The 24,629-nt window shown below is 43.9% G+C and overlaps 1 protein-coding gene across 2 annotated transcripts in view; it reads right to left on the bottom strand.

Moving 5' to 3' along the window:
• LOC135390889 (uncharacterized) overlaps window positions 1–24,629 on the bottom strand; it is a 74,186-nt gene that overhangs the window by 39,234 nt on the left and 10,323 nt on the right. The window contains exons 3-4 of one of the 2 annotated variants that reach the window (XM_064620851.1): window positions 21,507–21,624; window positions 21,375–21,428 (exon numbers count right to left, since the gene is read on the bottom strand). In XM_064620851.1, coding sequence (XP_064476921.1) covers window positions 21,375–21,428; window positions 21,507–21,624 — 172 coding nt within the window. Of the gene's footprint in view, window positions 1–4,649; window positions 5,409–21,374; window positions 21,429–21,506; window positions 21,625–24,629 lie in introns of those variants that run through there. The other variant, XM_064620852.1, reaches the window with a different exon arrangement.

Here is a 24,629-nt window from a genome sequence, read left to right as displayed (position 1 = left end):
CGGAGTCCGCTGAAAGCTTCATTGGCCGACGGGTGTTTTCTTGTTCGTTTGTTTACATTGCTCTGGACTGAAAGAGTTCAGGCAGGAACTGTTACATTACAAGCTTAAAAGTAACCTGGCTTTGCTTGTGATTGTTGCTTAGTTTTATGGAAATAATTCAGACTCGAGAATTTATGCATTTCTCGTAGCCGATGAACAACGCGTTAAATAAATTACGTTTAAGAAGAACTATACGTGTATATTTTCTCTTGAAACTGAAGCATTATTTAATTTGTTTTTTCGTTAAACAAGGGTATCATATTCTGCTTCAAAACACGTTTCACTACAGATTTTTCTCTTTTTTTTTTGCTTTTTAAACTCTTAAAGAAAGGATTCGAAATATTCGAGATTCGGTGGATTCGAAGAACTTTCATTGGATTCGGATCCGAGTTCGAAAAAGTTTAGGTTCGTCTCATCTCTATCCAAAACAAACAACATTTCAGCAAATGATCACAGCATCCGAATGAACCAAATAATATGACGACCATTCATATCATTTAGAATATCCTGGCTTGGCGACTTGTGTATTTAATTTGTCGTTTCGCTTATCTGTACTGCTACTGATGTAACCTTATCCTACGCTTCTTAAAGGGGCAGTAACGTGCGAAAAAAAATATCCTCGTGGAATGCTCCTACAATATTTTATTTATTTTTGTACTAGTACGGGGATTGTACAATACTTCAAATAATTATTATCTAGTAGCCCAATTAATCCAATTAACTCCATTATACAGTAGGGCAACCCAATGAAAACGCTTGAAGAACATTTTCCCCCCTGTCTTCTCCTCCTTTTGTCTGTCTTTCTGTTCTTTAGCGTCTTTAGTTGCGTGTATGCATCCGTATGTGTGTATGTTGTGCCGAACATAACAGACTTAACGTTTTTACCAAGCGGCAGAAGGTTTAAAAATCGATAAAAGCGCTGCAGCGTTAGCCGGAGAGGATATTTCCTAGCCAACGCATCCACCCAAAGGCCTCTAAACGTAATTCCATAGCCGACTTGACAGTTTTGACAGGCTACAAGGCTTTTGCATCGCTTTGGCGTCGACCGAATACAATATTGGAACAGGGATTGCTCTTGTTGTCGACAATATTGCCACGTGGAAGAGATTAGTTTGCCACGAGGCATTAAACCGAAATTTGTGGTGTGCAGAACGTAAAGGAGGCTTTGCCTGCTAACTTTAGAGAGATGCAGACAAAGCACGCTTTACAGGATGCACGATGTTTCGTAAATTTACACGTGCCTTAATTGGATTGGATTGGATTGGAAAAGAAAGGAAAATATGGAGAGGTTGGTCCCGACCTAAACCGAAGTAAACGTGCTTTGACATTTACCGATGATGGTGCAGTTGCGTCACAAGGAACTTTTGTTAAGAGTCTGTTAAGGCTGCATTTTCGTTGACGTCCACGAATGATTAAAATAGGATTCAATTGAGTTGGTAGGTGCGCCCTCTGGATCAGTATTCGCGCCAATTATATACACACCTTTTGATTCTGTGTTAGCGCCGCGAAGCAACTATGGCAGCTTGGACAGGAAACAGTGCGTAGTTAGGAGTTTATTTTTTTAATTCGTGTGTTATTAGTGAAAGAACGGTCAGTCAGGTCCCCCAAGGTCGCCATTTTCCCATGTATTTGTTCCTATCCCGATGCGTGCAATGCCGGAGGCCGCCCTTAGATACCCCATTGTTACCAGACGTTGGCTTGCGTGGATTGTAGCGCGCTAAAGATCCAGTTGAAGCACAATCCAAGCCAGGCCAAGTCACCGAAGGAGAAATGGACGACTGCAGCGCCTGCGGCGCCTGGTACGACAGGTACGCTATGTGATGCACGCAGCCGTGCACTAGGTCCTTCCGATCGCTCAACACGTTTAAAAACGGACCAAAAAGAGAAACATGACAGAGAAAGTTGTTATACGCGTCTTATTTGGACATATAAAGACTAGATTCATTCGCAGAAAAACAAAAACATTTTGCCGCTAAACTTAGCGCACTGAAGTGAACCGGAAAGGCAACAGTGGGGTATCTTGTGGCGGCCTTCTTCGTTGCACGCTTTTCCGAGGTGAGTTTGGGGGACCTGCGGTCAGTTAACATATTACAATAGAAATATAGAGAGAGACAACTTTCTTTTTTGTTATCTTAAAAGTAATCAACTGCGCGGCATCAACCTCGCCGAAAACTTTTGTCCATCCTGCCAAATCAACTCAATCGCGGACCGTCAAACGGAGAGCCTGTGTTTCTTGAGGCTGTAAGTTGCACGGCAGGCAAAAGATAGGCGTACTTTCTGTTTGAAAATCCACCTAAGCCCCCCTCTCGCTCTCTTTCTTTTAACTTCTCTTCCCGTGATTCTAGACGTTCGATCGATAGGAAAGTCTGTGTAGTTTGCTTCTCCTTTTCAACAACTTTTGATCCATTGCGTCTGTGTACTGAACGGCACTCTCAATAACACCGGAAATCGATGGAAACGTGCCTGATTGCCGTATGGGGTGAATGATCGCATTCAATGCCCCTCTGCATCGATAGCTTTGATATCTCAAACTGGCATCATACAAGAAAAGAAAAGAAATTTGCTGCCGTAAAATCGAATCACCGGGCTCCTCCCGTCGTAACTATACACTCTTAAAAATAAACTTCACCGCATAGCACGGTTCTAGCCAACCATCAGCTCGAATGATATTGTTGTCTAGCCTGATTTGTTGAAAACGGGAGACTTACTCCTTTTTGTGACACTTATGCTGTTCATAATTGTCACAAAAAAGGCGTACGCCTCCCGTTTCTAACAGATCAAGGGCAGATAACGATATCATTCGAGATTACGGTTGGCCACATTCTAAAAACAGAACTTCACCGCACAGCACGCTGTGCGCCAACTACTACCACGAATGATAGGGTTATCGCTTCTGGTTCGAGGAGAGAGAGGGCCGTACGCCTTTTTGTGTCAATTACCATATACCCAAATTGAAACAAAAAGGCGTACGCCTCCCTCTCTCTTCGAATCAGATGCGATAATCCTATCATTCGTGGCAGTGGTTGGCGCGCAGCGTGCTATGCGGCGAAGTTCATTTCTAAGAGTGTAAACCGCACTGGGAACTAAAAAAAACAAAAAATATTGCAAATACAATTTTAAAAAATAAGAGCGCTTCACGAAAGGATTCATGGAGCCGCAGATAATGAAACAGGTCAATATGTTTTCGCCGAAAGCAAGTGGCCGGCGCCAGGATTGCGATTCATGAGCCGTAAGGCATAGAGGCGCCCAGCAATGGAACGACGGCGACAAGGAACAATCAGAGCACGTCAATCGATGCTGAAAGGAATCTGTATTCCTTCCGAAGGCGTATCGATATGGGCTATTCCCATACTTCCGTCCATCGACAGAAACCGAGGGTCAACAGCCTCTACGTTTATATTAAGTCCCGGAGAGACATGACACGAAGTCTGCGAGGATAGTCATCACGGAACGTTCGGCTAACCGTATACAGTAGAAGCTCTTGTAAAGACCTCTTCTACATAACGCTGCTTGTAGAAAAAGAGGCGGGGGGAAATGGCTTCATCTTTGGCTACGTGTGCACTCTAAAAACAGGACTTCACCGCATAACACTCTGAGAAGCAACCACCGTCCTGAATGACATCGTTCTCTACCCTGATTTGTTGAAAACGGGAGGCGTACGCCAATTCTGTGGCATTATGCAGTTAACATAGGTATCACGCAAGGGCGTACACCCCACGCTTTCCACAAACCAGAAAGTGATACGTGTACACTCTTAAAACAGAATTTCACCACATAGCACGCTGAAGGCACTGCACAGAGTGATAGCTTTATCACTTTTTTTTTTTTTTGGGGGGGGGGGGGGGGGTTGTGCAACTAACATAGCTGCACAAGTGTCACAAAAAGGCAATCAGGGGAGGGACCGATGTCACTCGGGATGATGGTTGGCTAGGAGGTGATATGCGGTGAAGTTCTATTTTTTAAGAGTGCACTCTTAAAAAAATAGAACTTCACCGCATAGCACGCTCTGCGCCAACCATTGCCACGAATGATATCGTTATTTGCTCTGATTAGTTGAAAACGGGAGGCGTACGCCTTTACTGTGACAATTATGAACAGCATAAGTGTCACAAAAAAGGCGTACGCCTCCCGTTTTCAACAAATCAGGGCAGTTAACGATATCATTCGAGATTATGGTTGGCTAGGAGCGTGCTATGCGGTGAAGTTCATTTTTAAGAGTGTGTGTATCATTCTGCGAAGTGGTTTGCCTTCAGCGTGTTACGCAGGGAAGCTATGCTTTAAGAGTGTTAAACGAGGCATACCGGGAATGCAGCCTGAAGATCACGTGGTAGTGGTACGTGACGGTTCACGTGACACTATAAAGCCACGGACGGACCTACGCGGTGGTTGGCTCTATGAAACCGTCGCTTTCAAAAAACGGAAAGATGAGGGTTAGCTAACCGGGAGGAGTCTATATATGCTCCTCTTATGTGGTTCCACATTGTTTCAATGTTTCAAAGAATTACAAGATACTTCATTATCTTCACTACAGTATTGTCATAGGTGAAGTTGTTTTTGTCTTTTTGGTGTTTTTTTTTTTCTTGTTGCGTACTTTAAGAAACAATACTCACAAGGCTGAGAAAAGCGAGTGGCAGTCCGGTGAGACCACTCTTCTGAAACTGTAATTCGCGCGCAACTTTCGGCTTCATAGTCTGTCTCTTCTTCCCACTACTTCAGGCCGTCTTGCTTCTATTATGCTCGCAGAAGGTGTAGGCACTGTAACATCGCCGATTTACGATGAAGGTTCCGTTGTTCCGAAATACAGGGACCATTCGGCGATCTTTCCATAAACAAGAAGAGCTTGCACTACTTCCATGAACAGCAATGTCAGGTTTACGGCTTATGGTGATGCAGAAGTTCATTAATGTGAATATTCCTGAGGTGGATGGCAGAATGGACTTGGCTCGCCTTGGCTTCGACACAGTCACTTGTCCACAGTGACACGCAGATGCTTTTGCGATAACCAATTCGACACAGGTAACGGTTGCTGCCTGCAGAGTCGCTATCGCTTGAACGCTCGCTGAATCGACGCTTTCTGAGCAGCCGAGGGGGATAACGACTTTTATCGGGCTCTATTTCCGGTCTACTTCTTTCAATATCCGGCTCCTAACAGTACGCCCCGAAACTCTACCAGTGACATTGCGCGAAAGAAAGAAGGAAATAAATAAAAATACGCGATGACCAAGAGGAGAGAACGCAATCTATGGCTTTTTCGTGCTCGATTTCAACAGCCGTACGTCACTAAGAACGCGCGGGATCGGGTGGTTGTTCGCCAATGCGCGCACGACCTTAAGCCTTTTGCTGGCAGACGATGCAGTAGCAGACGACAGTCGAGCCTGTGTGCTGTAACACGTAACGGTGAAAATGCTCCACTAGTGAGGTGATTTTAAACCAGGTTACGAAAGTACGAGCTAATTACGTTGCTCTGACTACGAGGTATATCTGTCTTTCTTATCAGTTCCTTTATCAATTTTGCTATGTACCCGCAATCAGTCGCAACTCACGGCATGTCTTACATACATCTCACACACGTTGCATATCTGCGGAATAACCATATGTCACTACTCTATTACACACACCACACGAGCGCGTACGTTCGCCGATAGTGACAGAAATAAATTTTATCACGAACAGGGAAGGAGGCGGCCTAAAAAAAGAAGAAAAGAAAGCCGAAAACTATATTACCTAACTTCCGCTTCACAAGACAGAGTATTCTATTTCGCTACCATTTATAATCCACGAGACCGGAGAAGAAATACAAACCGCAAGAACGCAAACACATATTGCCCCGACGCAAAATCCAATTTCAACCTACGCGGGCGCTATCTCAGCAGACGACATCAATGTTTCATCTTAGCAGACGACACGTAACGCCGAGAGAGAGAGACAAATCAAAAGAGACGACATACGCTCAAATAAAGACTTGCTTACCCATTCTCTCTAAGTAGAAACAAATAAATGTAAAACAAAACTCGACAAAGAGCAGGCGCTATCACACTCTCTAGCGCTAGCAGAAAATAAAACGAATATCAGGAAAAAAGAAAAGAAAAAGAACAGCAGATGTAACCCGAAGCTGCACAGACAGTAGCTGGACGTCTGCGACAAAAACTAAAACATGCACTAGCTACATACGTGCCAGCGACTTGCGACCTTTCCACACAGCGAGGCTAAACAGAAGCCAAATAAATACGCACTGCCTGCACAGCGAAGAAAAATCAAACCCACGAAACCACTCAAGAACGGCTACACTTTTGCGCAACCGAGCGTTCCTTAGACACCAACATGAGTAAGCCGTCCAATATGCAGCCTAGCACTCGGCCTAACGCGACGTCACCCTCGGAGCTAACTTTGTTTTCCCACTGGCATCTCTGCGGAAAGCGCAGAACCTTGTCGCTGGGCGAAGAGCAGAGAGGCAGAGAGGCAGTCCTAACAACTCTGGGAGGGACAGCACAAATGGACGTTGCCAACAGCAGAGGTTCACACACGGGGAACACAAACCACTGTCGCGCACAGCACTTTGAAAAAGACTGAAAGGCCAGTGGCCGTTTTTCGGCGGACGGGCCATCCAACGCGGTCAGGCTTGACCGCTTCCGTTGCCACGGAAAGGGACAGTGAGAAAGGGAAAGCACATCAGAAGTACGGTCGCGAACACGTTGGTCATAGGTAGCGTTTTTACCTCCGCTGGGATGTGTTATTTAGCCGGCAGGCGCTGTGTGTTTCACGAGAGATAATACTATACATTGTACGACCAGCGAACCAGCATTAAGGGACCTTGAACTACATAATCTGGCGACCTTTCTGAGGACCTGGCGGCCGTTTATTTTATTTCTATAGTGCCCTAGTTCGAAGGCATAGCTGTATGACGGAAAGAACGGCAAGGAATGTAAAAGTATTCGTTGGAGGGATGTTGAAGAGGGAGAATGGAAAAATCGGTAAAGTCCTTGGAGATTGCATTAGATTAGAATAATGGAGATGGGAGTTCTGATGACGTCGAATCTATAGCTACTCCAATACTTGCAGACTGCAAGACACCTTGAAGGCTGCCCTAGCTTCGCATTTTCAGAATGAAAACGACCGTAAAGTGCCTTAAAACGCGTTGTACATACTTCCAATTAATGTTTCCTGCGCGATTAGTGTGCAGTGTGCTAGCAGTAATGCCGCGATACCGTACTCCCATGCCAACAACGCCGTATACAGGGTGTCCCAGAAAACGTGTCATTGAATTATAATAAAAAAACTACACCACCTAGAATCATACGGTCAACACCATTTGTTATTATTAGGTTTTTGCCACCTCCTAATGTGAATGTCATGTACTCTAAGTTTAATTATGTAAATATTTGCGAACTGAACTCGGAAATTTGCCAAGTAAAGGTCAATTTTTTACCCCACCAATATGAAGTGCGTGCCGAATTCACTCAAATTCATGATAATTCACAGTGATATTCACGAGCTATCCCATCGGAAAAAATAGCCGAATATCATGCTTTTCGGAGCACCGGACCATAGCGCGCGATGTCTTTTTGAGCGCAATCGCTCTCAGTGCGACGAAAGGAGGTTCCGAAGCCAGCCCACAGAGTGATAGTAGAAAAAGTAACAGTTCCTAAAATTGGGAGAGGGAAAGCATTATCCCAGCGAAAGTCGGACGTGATAAGCCGTGCCTGTTTTATCTCATTCTGCGACGTCGGGGGAGGGCTGGGTTTCCAACCTCCTTTCGTCGGACTGACAAAGATTGCGCTAAAAATTCATCGTGCGCTATTCTGTGCGACCTCCGTAGAGCATGATGTTCGGCTATTTTTTCCGATGGGATAGCTCCTGAACATCCCTGTCAATTATCATTAATTTCACTAAATTAGACACGCTCTTCACATTGGTGGGGCAAAAAAGTGACCTTTACTAGGCAAATTTCAGACTTAAGCTCGCAAAAATTTACATAATTGAACTTACGTTACACGACATTCACATGAGGAGGTGGCAAAAACCCAGTAAGAACAAATGCCATCGACCGCATGACTCTAGGTGGTGTAGTTTTTTTTTATTATAATTCAATGACACGTTTTCTGGGACACCCTGTATGTATTCGCGACGAAAGTATTAGCTTGCTACGGATGGTGTCTACTGCAACGCGATTGTTGTGCCGTTTCCTTCAGCGCAATCCCGTCTCCGTTTCAACTATCTTCTGATTGCAGCAATCTCCTACATGGGCTCGGCGAGGCCTAGAGTCATTCAAGAGCAGGGCAACTCGGCAGGAAATTTCATCTTACTTGATCAGCGGGAGCCGGGATTTAAGAGTCCATTTCGGTCTCGTATAAACAACTGCGCCGAGTTTTGCCAACACCAGAACACAACGGAGCTCTTGTTCAAATAATAAAAAGTAGCGAGCGGGTTCAATCTTCAATTTGAGCGTTTTTGTATCTTTTATTTGGAAAAACAGCTTTCCTGCTCCAACTCTGACGACATAAAAGCTTCCACGTGGCGGTTATTGATGTTCAATTTAGGGGCGGGCGGTAATACAATAATAGTAATACTTTGTATCATAATGCCATGTGTGTGTGATACTTTTTAGTCTTTATACCTGTATTGTAGGGGATACCGGGGAGAGCTGTCACATTTTTTACTTCTGATTTTACTGTGACGAAAGTAGGTTCATCAGGCTGATGCAACCAACGCTGGATTTTAGTGCGATCTTTTGGCTACACAACGCACATATCAAACTAAAGCTGGCTTTAAAAATAGTATATAAAAACACTTCCGCGCGGAGGTCGTCGAGTGTGACAATATGCCCCAGCAGCAGGGCAGGTTGTCACACGGGCTGCATGGGGCAGGTTGCCTCAGCTGCATTTTCTCGTAATATTTATTGCGGAGATGTACCGAATGGAATACCTATTGGAAGTGCATATGGAAAACAAACCAAACGTGCAGAGAAGAACCTATGATCTTCAGCCTTACATTTTGTATTTACACGTCTGTCCTACACTGTTAAAACAGAACTTCACCACATAGCACGCTCATAGCCAACCATCATTCCGAATGATATCATTGTGTGCATTGATTTGTTGAAAATGGGAGGAGGCGCCTATCTGGGACAGATTATCTTGTCCCAGATAGGCGCCTCCCCCCTGTTTTGAACAAATCATGACACAGAATGATATCATTCGGTATGATGGTTGGTTAGGAGCGTGCTATGTGGTGAAGTTCTGTTTTAACAGTGTATAGCTGTACAGGATTCATGCACGCTAGTCATTACTGGCTGTAGACGGGCATTGTAAGTGTAAAAAGCGGCACTAAATTATTACACGATGTCTAAGACGTACTAAAAAAGCTACTGAAACGCTTTCTCGCGGATATAGTTTGCGCTGTCAGTCGCTCTACCAGTTGAAGCACGTAACAAGTAACAACTCAACCCATCTGATATGGTACAACTGACCACTACGACATCCGTAAGTGTACTCGGGTAGCCAGTTTGACTTCGTCGAAACTCACATCCCCATTTTTTTTTTCTTTATTCACATCACATCACATCACATCACATCACGACACGCGCAGTGACTTTACCTCAGCAGTGGAGGTAACGTATTCCGCTGAAAATCCGCGTAAAGATTTCCGAAAGCTGAATAAACATTACGAACACGAGCATTCTTTAGAGCTTTAGCGTGTGTCGTGCAAAATTTAAAAAATGCAAGAACGGGAAATTTTACTGACGCGTGACTGAAATGAGTCTTGTGCTGTGAGCACCGTGCCATACTTTCCATGACAATAAAACTTTCTTCAGTTAGTGGTTGCTTCGTGCCGCTAACAAACAGACGGAAAATGGCTCAGCTGCTGTGCTTCATTTTTTTCTTTAAGTAGCGAGTGTGACAACTCTCCCCTAATACGCAAAATTGAAATATTACACGTATCATAATACCCTAACAGGCTTAGTACTTCGAAGGAAGGTAAAACGGGTACGAACACTTTATTACAATTAACATGAACAAGACATTCGTGCAGAGCCTTGCACTTAATCAGGTTAAAAGAGTAGCCATACAACAGGACGTATACATATATACCAGTAGGAAGGGAGGGTGAAAGGGAAATACAAAAGCAAAACACAGTCGAAGACTCTTCTCTAGCCGAGGGTAGTGTTGTAGAAGAGTCTTCGATTGTGTTTTGCGTTTGTATTTCCCTTTCACCCTACCTTTCTACTGGTATATATACAGGGTGTCCCACCGAAAAAGGGCCAGGGGCTAAAGAAAAAACGGAGTGCTCTACACAAATGGAACCAACTGTACGTGCTTGGTAGTTGTGTGGTCTATCCAAAAATATTTTTTAATCGCCCCTTGTCAATTAATTAGCGGTAATTAATTTTCTAACTTTTTAATTATCGGTTTTAGCTCTCAGATGTCAATGAGGAAGTTGTAGTACATGTCGAAAAAGACGCAACTGAAGTGGTTCGAGGTTGCTATGGCTTGTGGTTTTGTTTTTTCCCGGGTTTAAAAATTGGTTTCAGAAGCCGCGCGCACCACAGAGCGCTCCCCATAATTCGGCGCCCGCGCGCGACGATTGCAGTGCACTCTGATAGGTGTGCCGTGAAACAGGTGAAATATCTTCCTCTTGGGTGACGTGGCCCAAGGATGGTCTCCAAGCGCTAATCTGAAAGTCAATGTACGCCGGAGGGCGCTGCAATCGTCGCCCGCGGGTGCCGGATTGTGGGCAGCGATCTGCGGTCCGCCCGGCATCTGAAACCAACTTTTAAACCCGGGAAAAAACAAAACGACAAGTCATACCGACCTCGAACCACTTCAGCTGCGTCTTTTTCGACATGTACTACAACTTCCTCATTGACATCTGAGAGCTAAAACCGATAATTAGAAAGTTAGAAAATTGATTACTGCTAATTAATTGACAAGGGGCGATGAAAAAAATATTTTTGGATAGACCACACAACTGCCAAGCACGTACAGTTGGTTCCATTTGTGTAGAGCACTCCGTTTTTTCTTTAGCCCCTGGCCCTTTTTCGGTGGGACACCCTGTATACGTCCTGTTGTATGGCTACTCTTTTCACCTGATTAAGTGCAGGCTCTGCACGAAAGTCTTGTTCATGTTAATTGTAATAAAGTGTTCCTACCCGTTTTACCTTCCCTCAGTGTAATCACAGTTAATAGGACTTTTGCGTTGCTTTTTTTTTTTTACTTTGTATTATAGGTTTAGTACTTCCTGAGGGATCTTAAGTCTGCCATACAAAAATGTGTCACCGGTGCACTTTAGCGAGAGCTTTCCCGTGACCCACAAACATTTGGTCAGAAACACTCCTGGACACAAATCTTTCGTGCATTGCTCGCGTAATACACAGAAGTATTACTCTTATGTATTATAATACCTCAGCCTCAAAGCATTCCTCATTAGCATTATAATACTGATTATACTGATTTCTGGAAAGTACTCTGTAACCTCCCTACATTTTTCCTTTTTTTTAAGCAACCAACCAAGGATTTTTTTTTTTGTCTCTCGGGTGAGAATACAAAAATTAACAAAAATACTGAGAATATTATTGCTGACCAACCCTGCCGTTCGTTACCTCCATCCCTCGGCGAAAGCGCAGGGGTCGTCTTCTCTCTGCGCTGCACTCACTCCGGCCACTGATTACTTTGTGCCCACGTATTATTTAATCATTATCATCATCACGAGTGCAGCCCTGCCAATTACGATATTGGGAGACCGTGTCCGCGCGCGGCCTTCGTTTTATTGATCCGGAGAAGCAAGAGAAAAAGTCTAGGCGCTTTCAAAAAGATAACGCGCAAAAAGAGACTGGGAATTATATGACGATGGGGGCCGCTGGCTGCAATTCGTGCGCTAGTTGGGAAGTGTAATTGCGCGCGAACCGAAGTAGGTCAAATATATACGCGCAACGCGTGCGGTCTAATTGATATGGAATTTTAACGGTGCGAATATTTATGATACTGCGCGCATTACGCAAAGGAAAAGTCTTTGCACGCTTCCGGTACGGTATATGGCGGCAGAACTTCCCTACTCATATCTCGCATTGATTTGGCATTGGCTGATTGATTTGATTGATTGATTGATTTGTCATTGATTTTGATGTATGCATTCATTACACGTTGTGGGAAAACAATGATCACGCGTGCAACAACAACAATAAATGATGAAATGATGGAGAAGTGATGACGCGTACAAATATCCCGAAAAAGTAAAATAAAATTTAAAAAGGTATATAAAAAAATAAAGGGAGAATAATCTTCCTTACGCGTTAATTTAAATAAATTTACGGAATCGAAAGAAGATAACTCTGTAGTAAGTGTCCTGAACGTTTACACTATAACTTCAAGCTTTCCGAATTGCAGCTGACGCTGCAAGGTTCTTTATTTTTCATATTCCTCGAGGTGGTGTCAAGGTGAGAAGTTGGGCTACTTGGAAGTGATCCACGTTTTACTTTTTTTTATTTTTTTATTTTTTCATTCACTGATGATTGGGGAAACGGGAAATGCTGCGCAGAGCAGCTTGACAAGTCCGCCGACCCGTACAAATAATAACAGAAACCGAGCACAGACTAAAAAGGGCAGTGCTCTGTCATGTTGGCTTCTTTCATTATAGGCCGTGTTTGGCTTGGGCTTTTATTTCTTATTTCTATATATTTATATATATTTATGTGCCTCCACAAAAGGGAAATTAACCCCCGACATCGAAAGGGCGCACCACATGTACATATCAGGCAATACACGACGAAGTTACAATATCACACAATATATATTGGAACACTGAGATAAAAAGTAAGAAAAGGCATTTATCGTTAAGCATCATCTGGTGATTGCGTTGCGCTGTGGTTCTTAAAGAGGCACGAAAGAGAAAGAAACCGCAATGTAAGCTTTCCCTCTTTCTCTCCTTCTCAAGAAGCGTGGCGTACAATACGGAGAGGTCTCCTCGGATTGGTCGCCTCAGACGATCTCCCGCGATAATTGGTCAAATCGTTTGAGGAGACCAATGATAGCGCGTCTGTATTGACGCGCTTCTTGAGAAAGAGAGAGAGGGAGAATGACAGCTTACATTGGCGGTTTCTTTCTCTCATAAATCACGAAGGACGCAGCGGACGAATCCCGTTCCTCTCGTGTTGATCCTCTGATTTGTTGAAAACGGGAGGACTCGCCTTTTTGTGACATTCATGTGCACTCGAAAAAAACTGAACTTCACCGCATAGCGCGCTCTGCGCCAACCATTGTCACGAATGCAAAGGTTATCGTTTCTGATTTGAAAAGAGAGAGGGAGGCGCATGTCTGTTTGTGTCAATTATCGTATATCAAAATTGACACGAAAAGGCGTACGCCCCCTCTCTCTTCGAATCAGAAGCGATAACACAACACTCTGAAAAATGAACTTCACCACATAGCACGCTCCTAGCAAACCATCATCTCGAACGACATCGTTCTTTCCTCTGATTCGTTGAAAGCGGAAGGCGTACGTCTTTTTTGTGACATTTATGTAGTTCATAATTGTCACAAAAATTGCATACGCCTCCCGTTTTCAACAAACCGGGGGAGAGAACGATGTCATTCGAGATGATGGTTGGCTAGGAGCGTGCTATGCGGTGAAGTTCTGTTTTAAGAATGTAGCATTCGTGCACTCTTAGAAATGAACTTCACCGCATAGCACGCTCTTAGCCAACCATCATCTCGAATGTTATCGTTATCTGCTCTGATATGTTGAAAACGGGAGGCGTACGCCTTTTTTGTGACACTTATGCTGTTCGTAACTGTCACAAAAAAGGCGTGCGCCTCCCGCTTTCAACAAATCAGGGGGAAGAACGACGTCGAAGTTCATTTTGAAGAGTGTGGCATTGGTTGGCGCAGAGGTGCTATGGGTGAAGTTCAGTTTTTGGTGATTGTCACAAAGAGGGGTGCGCACCGCACCTTCCACAAATCAGCAGTGACAACGGATATGATTCTGCGCAATGGTTCCTCTTCAGCGTGTTATGTGGTAAAGTTCAGTTCTGAAAAGTGCGCCGCGTTCAACCATAAGGCATCACATCCCGATTTGACACGATCATCATCATCATCATCATCATGAGACTGCAGCGCCGCCGTGTGGACTCCGTCTAATGCCCTTCTTTGCCAACGTCAAAACTAAAGGATGTCAAAACACCATATTAACCGCCTAGGAAAGAGACTTAAAATTGTTTTTCTTCCATTCCGCAAAATGGAGACCCGTCGTCGCTTATATTTCTTACGACGCTACCGCGCGCACACATGTTTCATCGTATAGGCTTCCCGAAACGCCCGATACGACCATGAATATTGAAATGGAGTGTTAGAGGGGGGGGGGGGGGGGGGAGAGGATGCGGTATTTCGCATTACTTATGCAACACCGAACGGATCATTGCGTAAAAGAATAAGATGCATGCGTCGTTTGTGTCGGAGTCGTTATGTGAGCATTTGTCTTCGCAGTTTATTTGCGCATGAATGCACGAATGCTTCTTTTCTTATGATTGTTGGCAAATGCTGTCGTTTCACATCGCGCTGTATTAACTATGCGTTAGTCGTACGTTGTATATACATGAGATTCTCGGGTAAACATAAACGAGCCCCCGCCACAACTTCCGGTGCCACGAAGACTTCCGGTCCTTCCGCGACAAAGGACGCTGGGAACCAGCCGCCATGCAGAATTAATAAACGCTTTCCTGATTTGTTGAAAACTGGAGGCGTACGCCTTTTTAATAAAAGGCCCGCGAATACGTCATTCGCTGTTACGGAATATATTGAATGTTAAGGGGGTTTGGGGGTTGACTGTTTCTCATTTGTCGTTTCTATAGCTTGATTTTATAGCCAGGGTGTCGAACCGAAACGTATCCAGTTCCGGTTTTCGTACCGGTTCGAGGAAAATGGTTAAGTTCCGGTTCAGCTCCGCAGTAAGAAAATAACGGTTCATGCCGGTTCAAAGCGGTTCCGGCTCTGACGTTAGTACAGGCGCCATCTATGATATTCTCTGTGAAGTGATTTCGGATCGCCCTGTGCGCCGGTCGCAGCTGAAGCAGACCAGGGATGTGGGAGGCTTGGAACTCCTCTATTTTTTATTTATTTGTTATTGTACGTAGTATCCGCGACTTTCACATAGTTGAACATAAACACCAGACAGATTTGTGAATGGATATTTTTGCTTCTTATTTAGCAATATTTCGTAAGCTTTTCTGATGAATCACTTGGGTTCTGAAGGAAAGGTTGTGCCGAATGTGAAGGGTTCTCACAAAAATAATAATAATGGAAAAGGCCGAAAATCTAAAAAACATAATGTGTGTGCGGCCATTCGATTCGCCATTTGAAAAATAAAAAAAAAAGGTTCAAGAAATAATCTGGAGGAGCGCCACCAGGAAACTTGAAAGTGGCAGAGATGGAAGGTGGCTATATGGGCTTGAGTTAATAAATAAGCTTATTTAGAGACTTCAGGTGTGGGATTGTTGGTCGTAGCCCATCTTAAGGTCTAAAACAAAACTGACAACTTTAAAACACCGAACGGCGGTGTGAGCATAATTGACGACGCGCGAATGTGAGTCCGGGTTCAAGATGATACGTCACAGTGCTTTTCGGTACGTACATCGCGCTCCATGTGCTCAATCTTTCGGCTTGAACCGAAAACGTTTGATACTATCTTTCTTTTTTGCTCCGCAATGAAAAAGAAAATTAAGGTTCTCGTTCAATCCTGGTTTGCTCAAAATCGCGTGATTTTATTTCGGTTTCGGTTCTTTTTTTTTTTTTTTCAAAAATTTCGTGTTAGTGCCGCAACGCAACAACGTACGCGACAACTATTACCTCCTAAACGGTGTAACTGATCCACATTTGTTTTCTAAGAGTGCATAGGACAAGATATTTACACCCCAAACGTGTACGTAAAACAATTCTTTTCTTTTTCTTTTCTTTCGTTTTTACTTATTTCGTAAACGTAAAGTGAGGAAAAAGCAACGTCGTACCACGGGATTTCGATGATCTGATAGCTTCAACCAATGTATGCAGACGGGAGGATTTATAACTGTTCGTGAATGCATAAAATCCGTCAGCTGCTGTGTCGTCCTTGTCTTTGTCCCAGTGTTATTTTGGCGGCTTTTACGCACAATGATCCGATGACTTAATTAAGCGACCTCACTTTATAGCTCAGTCATTAAACGACTAAGCGCTTTTCTGAATAGACAGACCAAAAAGGTGAACAAATGCGGAAGGCGTCGCTAGACCGAACAAAATGTGTTCCACCTCAACGGGTGCTTCGCGCTTCGGGAAGCGCTTCATCAAATTAGGCAACGCCAACTCGTCGAACGCCCAAGTTTGTTGTCAGACGTCATTTTGTAAGACCCAGACATTATTTCATTCTTTCCCGTCTCTTCTCTGTGATTATACGTCTGTCGCTTTTGGACGACCTGGGCCCTTAACGGGGATGGTGGTGATGGTGCTAATGAATGGGCTCGTCGTTGTCGGGCTCACAGAGGTGAGCAACGTCACGACCAACGCTCTGGAGGAATGTGCGTCCTGGGCCGACTTCTAAGGGAACCGTGCGGACAACTGTGCCCTTCAAGGGGAACTTCACCGCATGACGCGCTCCTACTCAACTCACGGATAACATCGTTCTCTCGCCTGATTTGTCGAAAATGGGAGATATACATCTCTTTGTGACATTTGCGAAATTATATTAATTGTCACAAAGTCTAGTGATAACGGTATCACCCAGTGCAATTGTCGGCCTTCAGTGTGTTATGTGGTGAAGTTCTGTTTATTTATTTTTTTAGAATATGAATGATGCCGTATCACTCCTGATTTGTGAAACACGCAGGGACGGACACCTTTTTGTGACAATCAACACGACTGCATAAGCGTCACAAAGAAGGAGTACACTTATCGTTTTCAACAAACCAGGAGGGAGAAAGATGTCATTCGGGACGACGGGACTCTTAAAAATGAACTTCACCGCACAGCAGTCTCCTATCTAACCATCATCGTGACTTGCATCGTTATTGATTTGCTGAAAAGGAGAGGTGTACTCTTATTTTTTTGTGACACTTAAGCCCCGCATAATTGTCACAAAAAAGACGTACACCTCCCTTTTTCAGCAAGTCATGGGAGATAACGGTGTCATTCGCGATGATGGTTAGATAGGAGCGTGCTGTGCGATGAAAGTTCATTTTTAAGAGTGCAGGATCACGTTATGCGGTTAAGTTCTGCTTTGAGGCTGAAAAAAAAAATGCAAAATTAATGACGTGTCGTACCCGCGCGACTGCGTCGTTTTGCATGTGGCCTAAGTTTTATCACTGTTACTTTTTTTCTTCTCCTTGTTACTTTTTTTTTCCCCTGACGTATGTGTCGAGCTGTCGTTCGACGTGACTGCGGAATATTTCAAAAACAGAAACTTGAAACGCGAACAAAAATGGAACATTCGTTTCGTCGTCTCGTGGAAAAGTAATAATGCTGCACTAGGGCGGCGTATAATTAAAATTGTATATGTCCGCGTGAGCACGGTGGTCATTAAAGCATGCGGCCAAGCGCGAAAGTTATTTTTGGCCTCTCAGCCCCACTTTCTAACGTGTATGTTGCTTGTAATGAAGTTCCTGCCGTTTGTCGTAACTACGTCTGAGTACACGAATGGCATAATTGTTCTAAGGTGAAAATGTATATGAAAATGGAATACTGCAAACGGTATCTATACGGAGACATGAAAAAAATAAGAAAAAAAAAAGGCAGGACGAAAGGAAAGGTTGAAGCGTGTGAACCGGTAAAGTTTGATTCTTTATTAAGATACACTCTAAAAACAGAACTTCGCCGGAACTTCATCCTCACCGGTGAAGGCCAACCATTGCACAGAATGATACCGTTATCACTCTTGATTTGTGGAATGCGCGAGGCGTACACCTTTTTGTGCCAATTTGGATATACGATAATTGACACAAAAAGGTGTACGGCTTCCTCTCTCTTCGAATCAGAAGCGATAACCCTGTCGTTCGTGGCCCTGCACTCTTAGAAATGAACTTCACCGCATAGCACGCTCCTGGCCAACCATCATCTCGAATGATGTCGTTATCTGCCCTGATTTGTTGAAAACGCGAGGTGTACGCCTTTTTTGTGACAATTATGAACAGCATAAGTGTCCTGCCGTTTTCAACAAAACAGGCAGGTAAACAGGGCAGATAACGATATCATTCGAGATGATGGTTGGCTAGGAGCGTGCTTTGCGGTGAAGTTCATTTTTAAGAGTGTGGTTTGGCGCAGGGCGTGCTATGCGGTGAAGTTCTGTTTCTAGAGTGTACAATATAAAACTGATTTAAGAGTACATTCTTACTCATACTCAAGTGCTCTCTAAATCGTTATTGTTTTCACGTCACACTATATAGTCATCATCATCCGTCCTTAGCTAAAGCACATTATAAGTTTCACAACCCCACGCCCAATCGTTTAGGTGCGAGAGACTAGCGAGTTACGTGCGCAGTGCGCTCTTGCCAAACCGGGAGTGAATAAAGTCCTAATTTAGGGCTACCTCACGCAATGCAGTCCACTGCGTGAAAGCTTGTATCCTAAAAAGAAAGCTTCAATGTATTACTGTTTTGTTGTTGCCTTTGCTAAGTGGATCTTGACTCAACTCTCTATGTTGTTCGGCTAAGCGCTTAGTAAGAAAAGCAATGACAGCGGCCGAAATCAAGGTCGACGAGAATAGAACCTTAAGAACGTCCGCTCCACCGTTTTCTTCCATAAAAGGGTAGACGGCGCTCCTTAAGCCAGTAAAGAAAGTGAAGTGTTCGAAGACGACCCACAAAGTGGACGGACGTCAATGGCACTCAGCGTAGAAGCCACCGAGAAAATCGAGTGTCCTGCGTGTGTCGCAAAGCCGGTGAAAATAACAGCTAGGTGACAGGTATTTCTACTGGACGGGTTAATACCTCCTTGAGTCAAGAGCTCTGACGCTCGAGAGACTGCATTGCCAGGAGGAGATGAAACGACGGTCAAAGGAATGAAAATACAGAGACTCTTCACCGCCGAGGAAAGCAAAGGCTGTCCCCTAGGATGGCAACGTGATGGTTGCCTTTTCTTTCCCTTTTTCCTTGAGGGATTTTTTTTTGGGGGGGGGGGGGGGGGGAGTCAGAACGACACCGGAAGATTCTATGCTGACCTATATTGCAACTGCGTATTCACAGGAGCGACATATTCCCCAGAATACTAAAGCGGAAGATGCACGAAACGTCACAGCTTTCTGCTGCCACGTCAGCGCGAGCGCGCAACGTCACGTTTTTTCGTGCCAAGCTATTCCGTAGCAGACGACACGGTCGATGCCGTAGCAGACGACACGGTCGTCTGCCATGTGCGCAACATAATACGCGGCACGACATCCGCCCCGTGAGCAGTTTTGTTGTTTTGTCTTCCACTAGAATATTCCGTGGGGATGTCCCTCATGTGAATACACTGTAACAGCTGCATTCAAAATTCTGCGAAAAAAAAGGCCTGGCCGAGGAGAAGGAGGTGTTCTACTTGGCGGTGCACCGGCCCACAGTCTGGGGATCGCTGTGTAACAAGTCCAAACTGTACGATATTTAGGTAGAAGTGCTATGGCACCTGCCGTATTATCCTAATGTTGCTTTTTGGGGCTTTTTCCCTCTGGGGCTTTTTTTCCCTCTCACTTTTTGTTTTGCTCTAAAGTCGAAGAAATGCCTGTTGCAGACAAGAAGGACAAGTTACAAGACGATTTCTCGGTCGTACCAGTTGTTGCAAAACACAAAAAGACTATCGACTTTCAAAACTCACTTTTCGTCAGATCAATTGAAGATCGGAATACTTTACCAGGATTTGTGGTTGCTATAGACAGAATTGAGGAGTTTTAAAAAGCAGTTACTGCTATCCATTGTCGAAAATGTTTTGGTTGCTGTTGCGGCTTATGTGTTTGGCTTTGCATTCTGTGTTTGTTATTAATGCTTGCCTTGTGCCTTGATGCCTGTGCCAAATAACTGACCTGCAGTATTCACTAAGTAATAAAGAATACACGATAAATATACAGCGAGGAAGAAATTTTCTTTCGATGAGGACGTCATCGCTTCGACGGAAGCATTTTTCACCTGCCTCGTCAGATTCAGCTAGGTTCCCTTGCCTACAAGAAAGGCATGAAAGAAGTGCAGCGTCGTTGGACAGTGTGCGGTAGCTCCACAGACTTTATTGAAAAATATAATAAAATCCCGAAGAGGTACTCTTATGTTTAGTATGTGCCAGGCCGACAAAGTCTCTTTGAACGTCCCTCGCATTTTACGTACGATAGGATTAAGACACGACGGTATTACCGCACTTCCATTAAAACTTAAGTGTGCGGAAACCCAGAAAGTTATACGGGTACTAATTCCCCACTGGAAAATACCAGATAGTTGGGCAGGTCAACGCTCGCGCGCGGTCCTGGTTATTAAACCTCGCCTGCAGCTGCGGGGGCTTATAGAGGGATTCAAGTTCTACGAGCTTTTCAGCTACGCTCGCAGTGCGGAAAAATCCTTCCTGAGAAGATAAATATTGAATGAAGCCAATGAACACGGTACAGTACTGCACGAGTCCACATGCCCATGACAGCCGTAGAGGTTTCCTTTTTTCTTCTTTGAAGATTCCAGTTGTCAGACAGATGTAACGATACACTTGAAGAAGTTGTATGGTACTTAGACTATAAGGCCGCTAACCGTGTATTCACGCGAGCGACATCTTCACAGAATATTCTAGCGGAAGAAAAAGCAAAAGCACTGCTTACAGAGACGAAGTTCCGTCCCGTGTTATGTGAGCATTCACACGGTGCGGAATATTGGGAGTGGCGTACTGCGCATTTAGCAGACGACACTTAGCAGACGACACCGTCATCGTGTTTTTCTGTCGTCTGCTACGGAATATCTCGTGGCTGTGTAGCAGGATATTCCCCACGGTTAGCAGTGTACGTGAAGACACGACGTTGAGCGCTCGCGCTCGAGTGACAGCAGAAAGCTATGACGCTTTTCGCATCTTCCGCTTCTAGGGGAATGTCTCTCGTGTGAATATACGGTAAGTAGAATTAAACTCAAGCCTGAGAAAGAAGAGCGCTAATGTATCTGGTATAAATTCGTAAACGTACTTCGTAGCCGTGTTTTCATTATTGTGGCTTCACGTTAGTTTCTCCTACGCACACGTCTGCTATGCAGGCAAAGCACGCTCTACAGGAGACCCACTGCGGCTGTTGCCCACCAAAACCGTTTGTACGCAGCATTGATAATAAGACCTCAATAAATGTTCGGCAAAATTGAATTGAAACGTAAGATTATATATTTAGTTAATGCTACTCACATAAGGTGGCATAAAGTTCTTGGCTTTCAGATCCATCTCTTGAGATTGTTTCACCTGGAAAATTGCAATTATGACGCAGTTCAGAGATCGAAACCGCGAAAGAGCACTTACGAAAGGAAACGATATATTCACCTGGGTGAAGTTCCTGCCTACACTTCGGAGGAAAACGTAATTTTGTGGCACATTGTCACGACCCAGTTGGCGTTCGATTTCTTGCCTCACGTCACACAGGCGGTACAATGGCACGATTCTGAAATTGAGTAATCAAATTATTGAATGACAGGATATCTGTGCCATATTATGGAGAGTGCCTCGCCGATTTTTCTGTGTCGCTCACATTCAGACATGCTTGGGTGATCTCATATTCATGTAACCCGTATTCTCATCAACCAAGTGAGCTCTTCAAAGCGTCCAACTTATTCTCTCTCTTTCTCTCTCTCGCTCTCTCTCTTTTTTTTTTACTTCTGTATTGCTTTTTGTTGTCTGTTTCTGAACACATTTTCCTCCACGCCGGAAATTTATTTGGAACATGATCAAATCTAGTTCACCAACGCACTGGCATGACACTCAGACTTCTACAGTAACTTGAGTAGAGTATTTAAATTACGTATCTCAAATATGTTTTAGAGTAACTTGAGCACTATCTTACAAATACTTTCAAATGTCCGTATTTAGTAATCTAATACCCTACATCCTTAGAAATGAACTTCATCGCATAGCACGCTCCTAGCCAACCATAATCTCGAATGATATCGTTATCTGCCCGGATTTGTTGAAAACGGGAGGCGTACGTCTTTTTTGTGACAATTATGAACAGCATAAGTGTCACAAAAAAGGCGTACGCCCCCTGTTTTCAACAAATCAGGGCAGATAACGATATAATTCGAGATTATGGTTGGCTAGGAGCGTGCTATGCGGTGAAGTTCATTTTTAAGCATGTAGCCACACGGCAAACTTAATGCATTAAACGGAATGGCAGTAACTTCACCTGATTTGTTGAAAACAGGAGGCGTACGCCTCTTTTGTGACAGTTATGCAGGACATAATTGTAACAGAAAAGGCGTACGCCTCCCGTTTTCAACAAATCAGGTGAGAGGACAGTGTCATTCGAGATGATGGTTGATTAGGAGGTGAAGTTACTGTCATTCCGTTTGTATTGAGTTTGCCGTGTGACTAGGCTATTATTTAAATACATTTTTCAATAACTTCTACTCATTTTTCAAGTTACTTTGAATTACTTACTTTTACTTACGTGTACAAACTATTCGCCAGTGAGTTATGTAGGGTGACATCCACTAGGGATCTAGGAGTGTGGGTTGACCAGCGCCTCTCGTTTAATTATCACATTGATTATATTGTTGGGAAGGCGTATCGTGTTCTTGGGCTTATATGCAGAGTGACGAGAGATCTGTGTGATCCTGATTGTTACCATGCTCTTTTTAAGTCTCTCCTACTGCCTGTGCTTGAGTTTGGCTCGGTTGCATGGAATTGCATCGGTGTCACCAATGTCTCGCGTTTGAACTCTGTGTTTAAACGTTACTTGAAAATTGCTGCAACGAGATATCCTGGTGACGAGCGCATCACACACTACTCTTCGTCTTTCTTGCTCCATAACAGAAACAAGCGCGACGTCACTTTTTTGTATAAGTGTCTTCACAATCTTTTAGATGTTGATCCTGTAATTAGCCTATTAGACTTTCACGTACCACAACGTGCTGTTCGCCGCAACTCCTTGTTTTATGTGAACGATATATTTGCACGACGATCTCCCTCAAGGCGTATTCAGATGTATTTCAATTCTGTGTCACATGAACTCGATTTGTTTCATCCATCTTTTAGTGTTTTTAGACAAGACGTTTCACGTTGCCTTGGTCATTGACAGGTGCACTGCTGCGTAGGCATTGCTGTTTGCAGGCACCTTACTCAATAAACATTATTATTATTATTACTTACGTTACTTTTGAATATACTTCTCTGTGCGCGACACGGAGGTGGAGCAAAAGATTACCTTTCGTTTCGGCAATGTATAGCTTTGTGCTTGTACATATGTTTTTTGGCATCTGAGATATTCCGGACATCCACGTCCGTCTTGGGAAGGGGCAGCGCGTTTGGGTTTGCGAGCATGCATGAGGCGATGTGTTATCCTGAAGTGTATGCGCGTAAACCATTGAGACCCCTATCAGGCAGGATAGGAGACCCGTGCCGAAAGCCGTAGCCAGAGAGGGCACGTAAAATATTAATAACTCTTTATGAGGTTAAAGCAACGATAAGGAGAAAAACGACAGTAAGTTCTGTCGTTTCTGTAGAGCGTTCGTTCGCATCTGTAGAGCGCCCGTAATGTGTTTTAAAAAAAAACGAGGCAGGGTGTTGGATAGTAATTTCGAAGAGCAGTTTGTTCCTGCGAGATAATACAGCTTTTTGGTAATGCCATTTTTAACTTCATGCCCTTGGCGTTTCTTTGATAGTGAATTCCAACTGTGACGTCAAAGTATCTTGTAAGTAACGAGTTACTTTTAAGAGCATTTAATACTCATGAAGCTCATCATTATATATTTTCACCAAATTACCTCAAGCCATTGGGTAGAGTATTAAAGTACTAATAAAGCGTCGTTTTTTTTTGTTTTTTTTTTCTGTCTTCCGAAGATCGGTGGGGAGTCAAGCACTATCGCACTACTGTGCAACGAGGTAGTTAAATAGTATGCCGGTTGACCGATTGGGATTAATCGATACTGTACCTATGAGAGCGGAGATGACAGAAACACAGGCTGGCGCCCCCTGTGGAACAGAGCGAGAACTAAACTAGTTTGAACGGTTGTGTGCAATACAAAAATTTGTTAGGAGTCGTCAGGTGTGAATTCTGAACGGGTACAAGTTTGTGTATCCTATGCACACCCGCGTGTTACATAAATCTAACAAATTATATAAATGCTCGCAGGCGTGAACCCGTGGTTTGCAACACGCATAACGGCGCTGATATAGGGCCTTGCGCTTAGAGTGGAACTCAGCCCAACTCGTTTAATAAGAAAAGTATTTGGTATAAACATCCTCGAAACATTTTATTTTTACTTTTCTGAAGTGTAGTGAATGTTAAAATATGAATGCAACGCGCTTTTTAAAGCCTACCATAGGAAAAGAAATGGGTAAATTGTGTGAAGTTACAGCTTTTTTCAATTCAATTGAATTGAATTCAACTGAATTGAAAATTGAAAGTTACAGCTTCTGGTCCCTACATTGCACTTAGTCCCCAGCACTGCA

This window comes from Ornithodoros turicata, chromosome 4 (genome assembly GCF_037126465.1).
Source record: "Ornithodoros turicata isolate Travis chromosome 4, ASM3712646v1, whole genome shotgun sequence".
Lineage (NCBI taxonomy): Eukaryota > Metazoa > Arthropoda > Arachnida > Ixodida > Argasidae > Ornithodoros > Ornithodoros turicata.
Note: the sequence above shows the minus strand (reverse complement) of the source record. Positions and strands in the feature narration are given on the sequence as shown.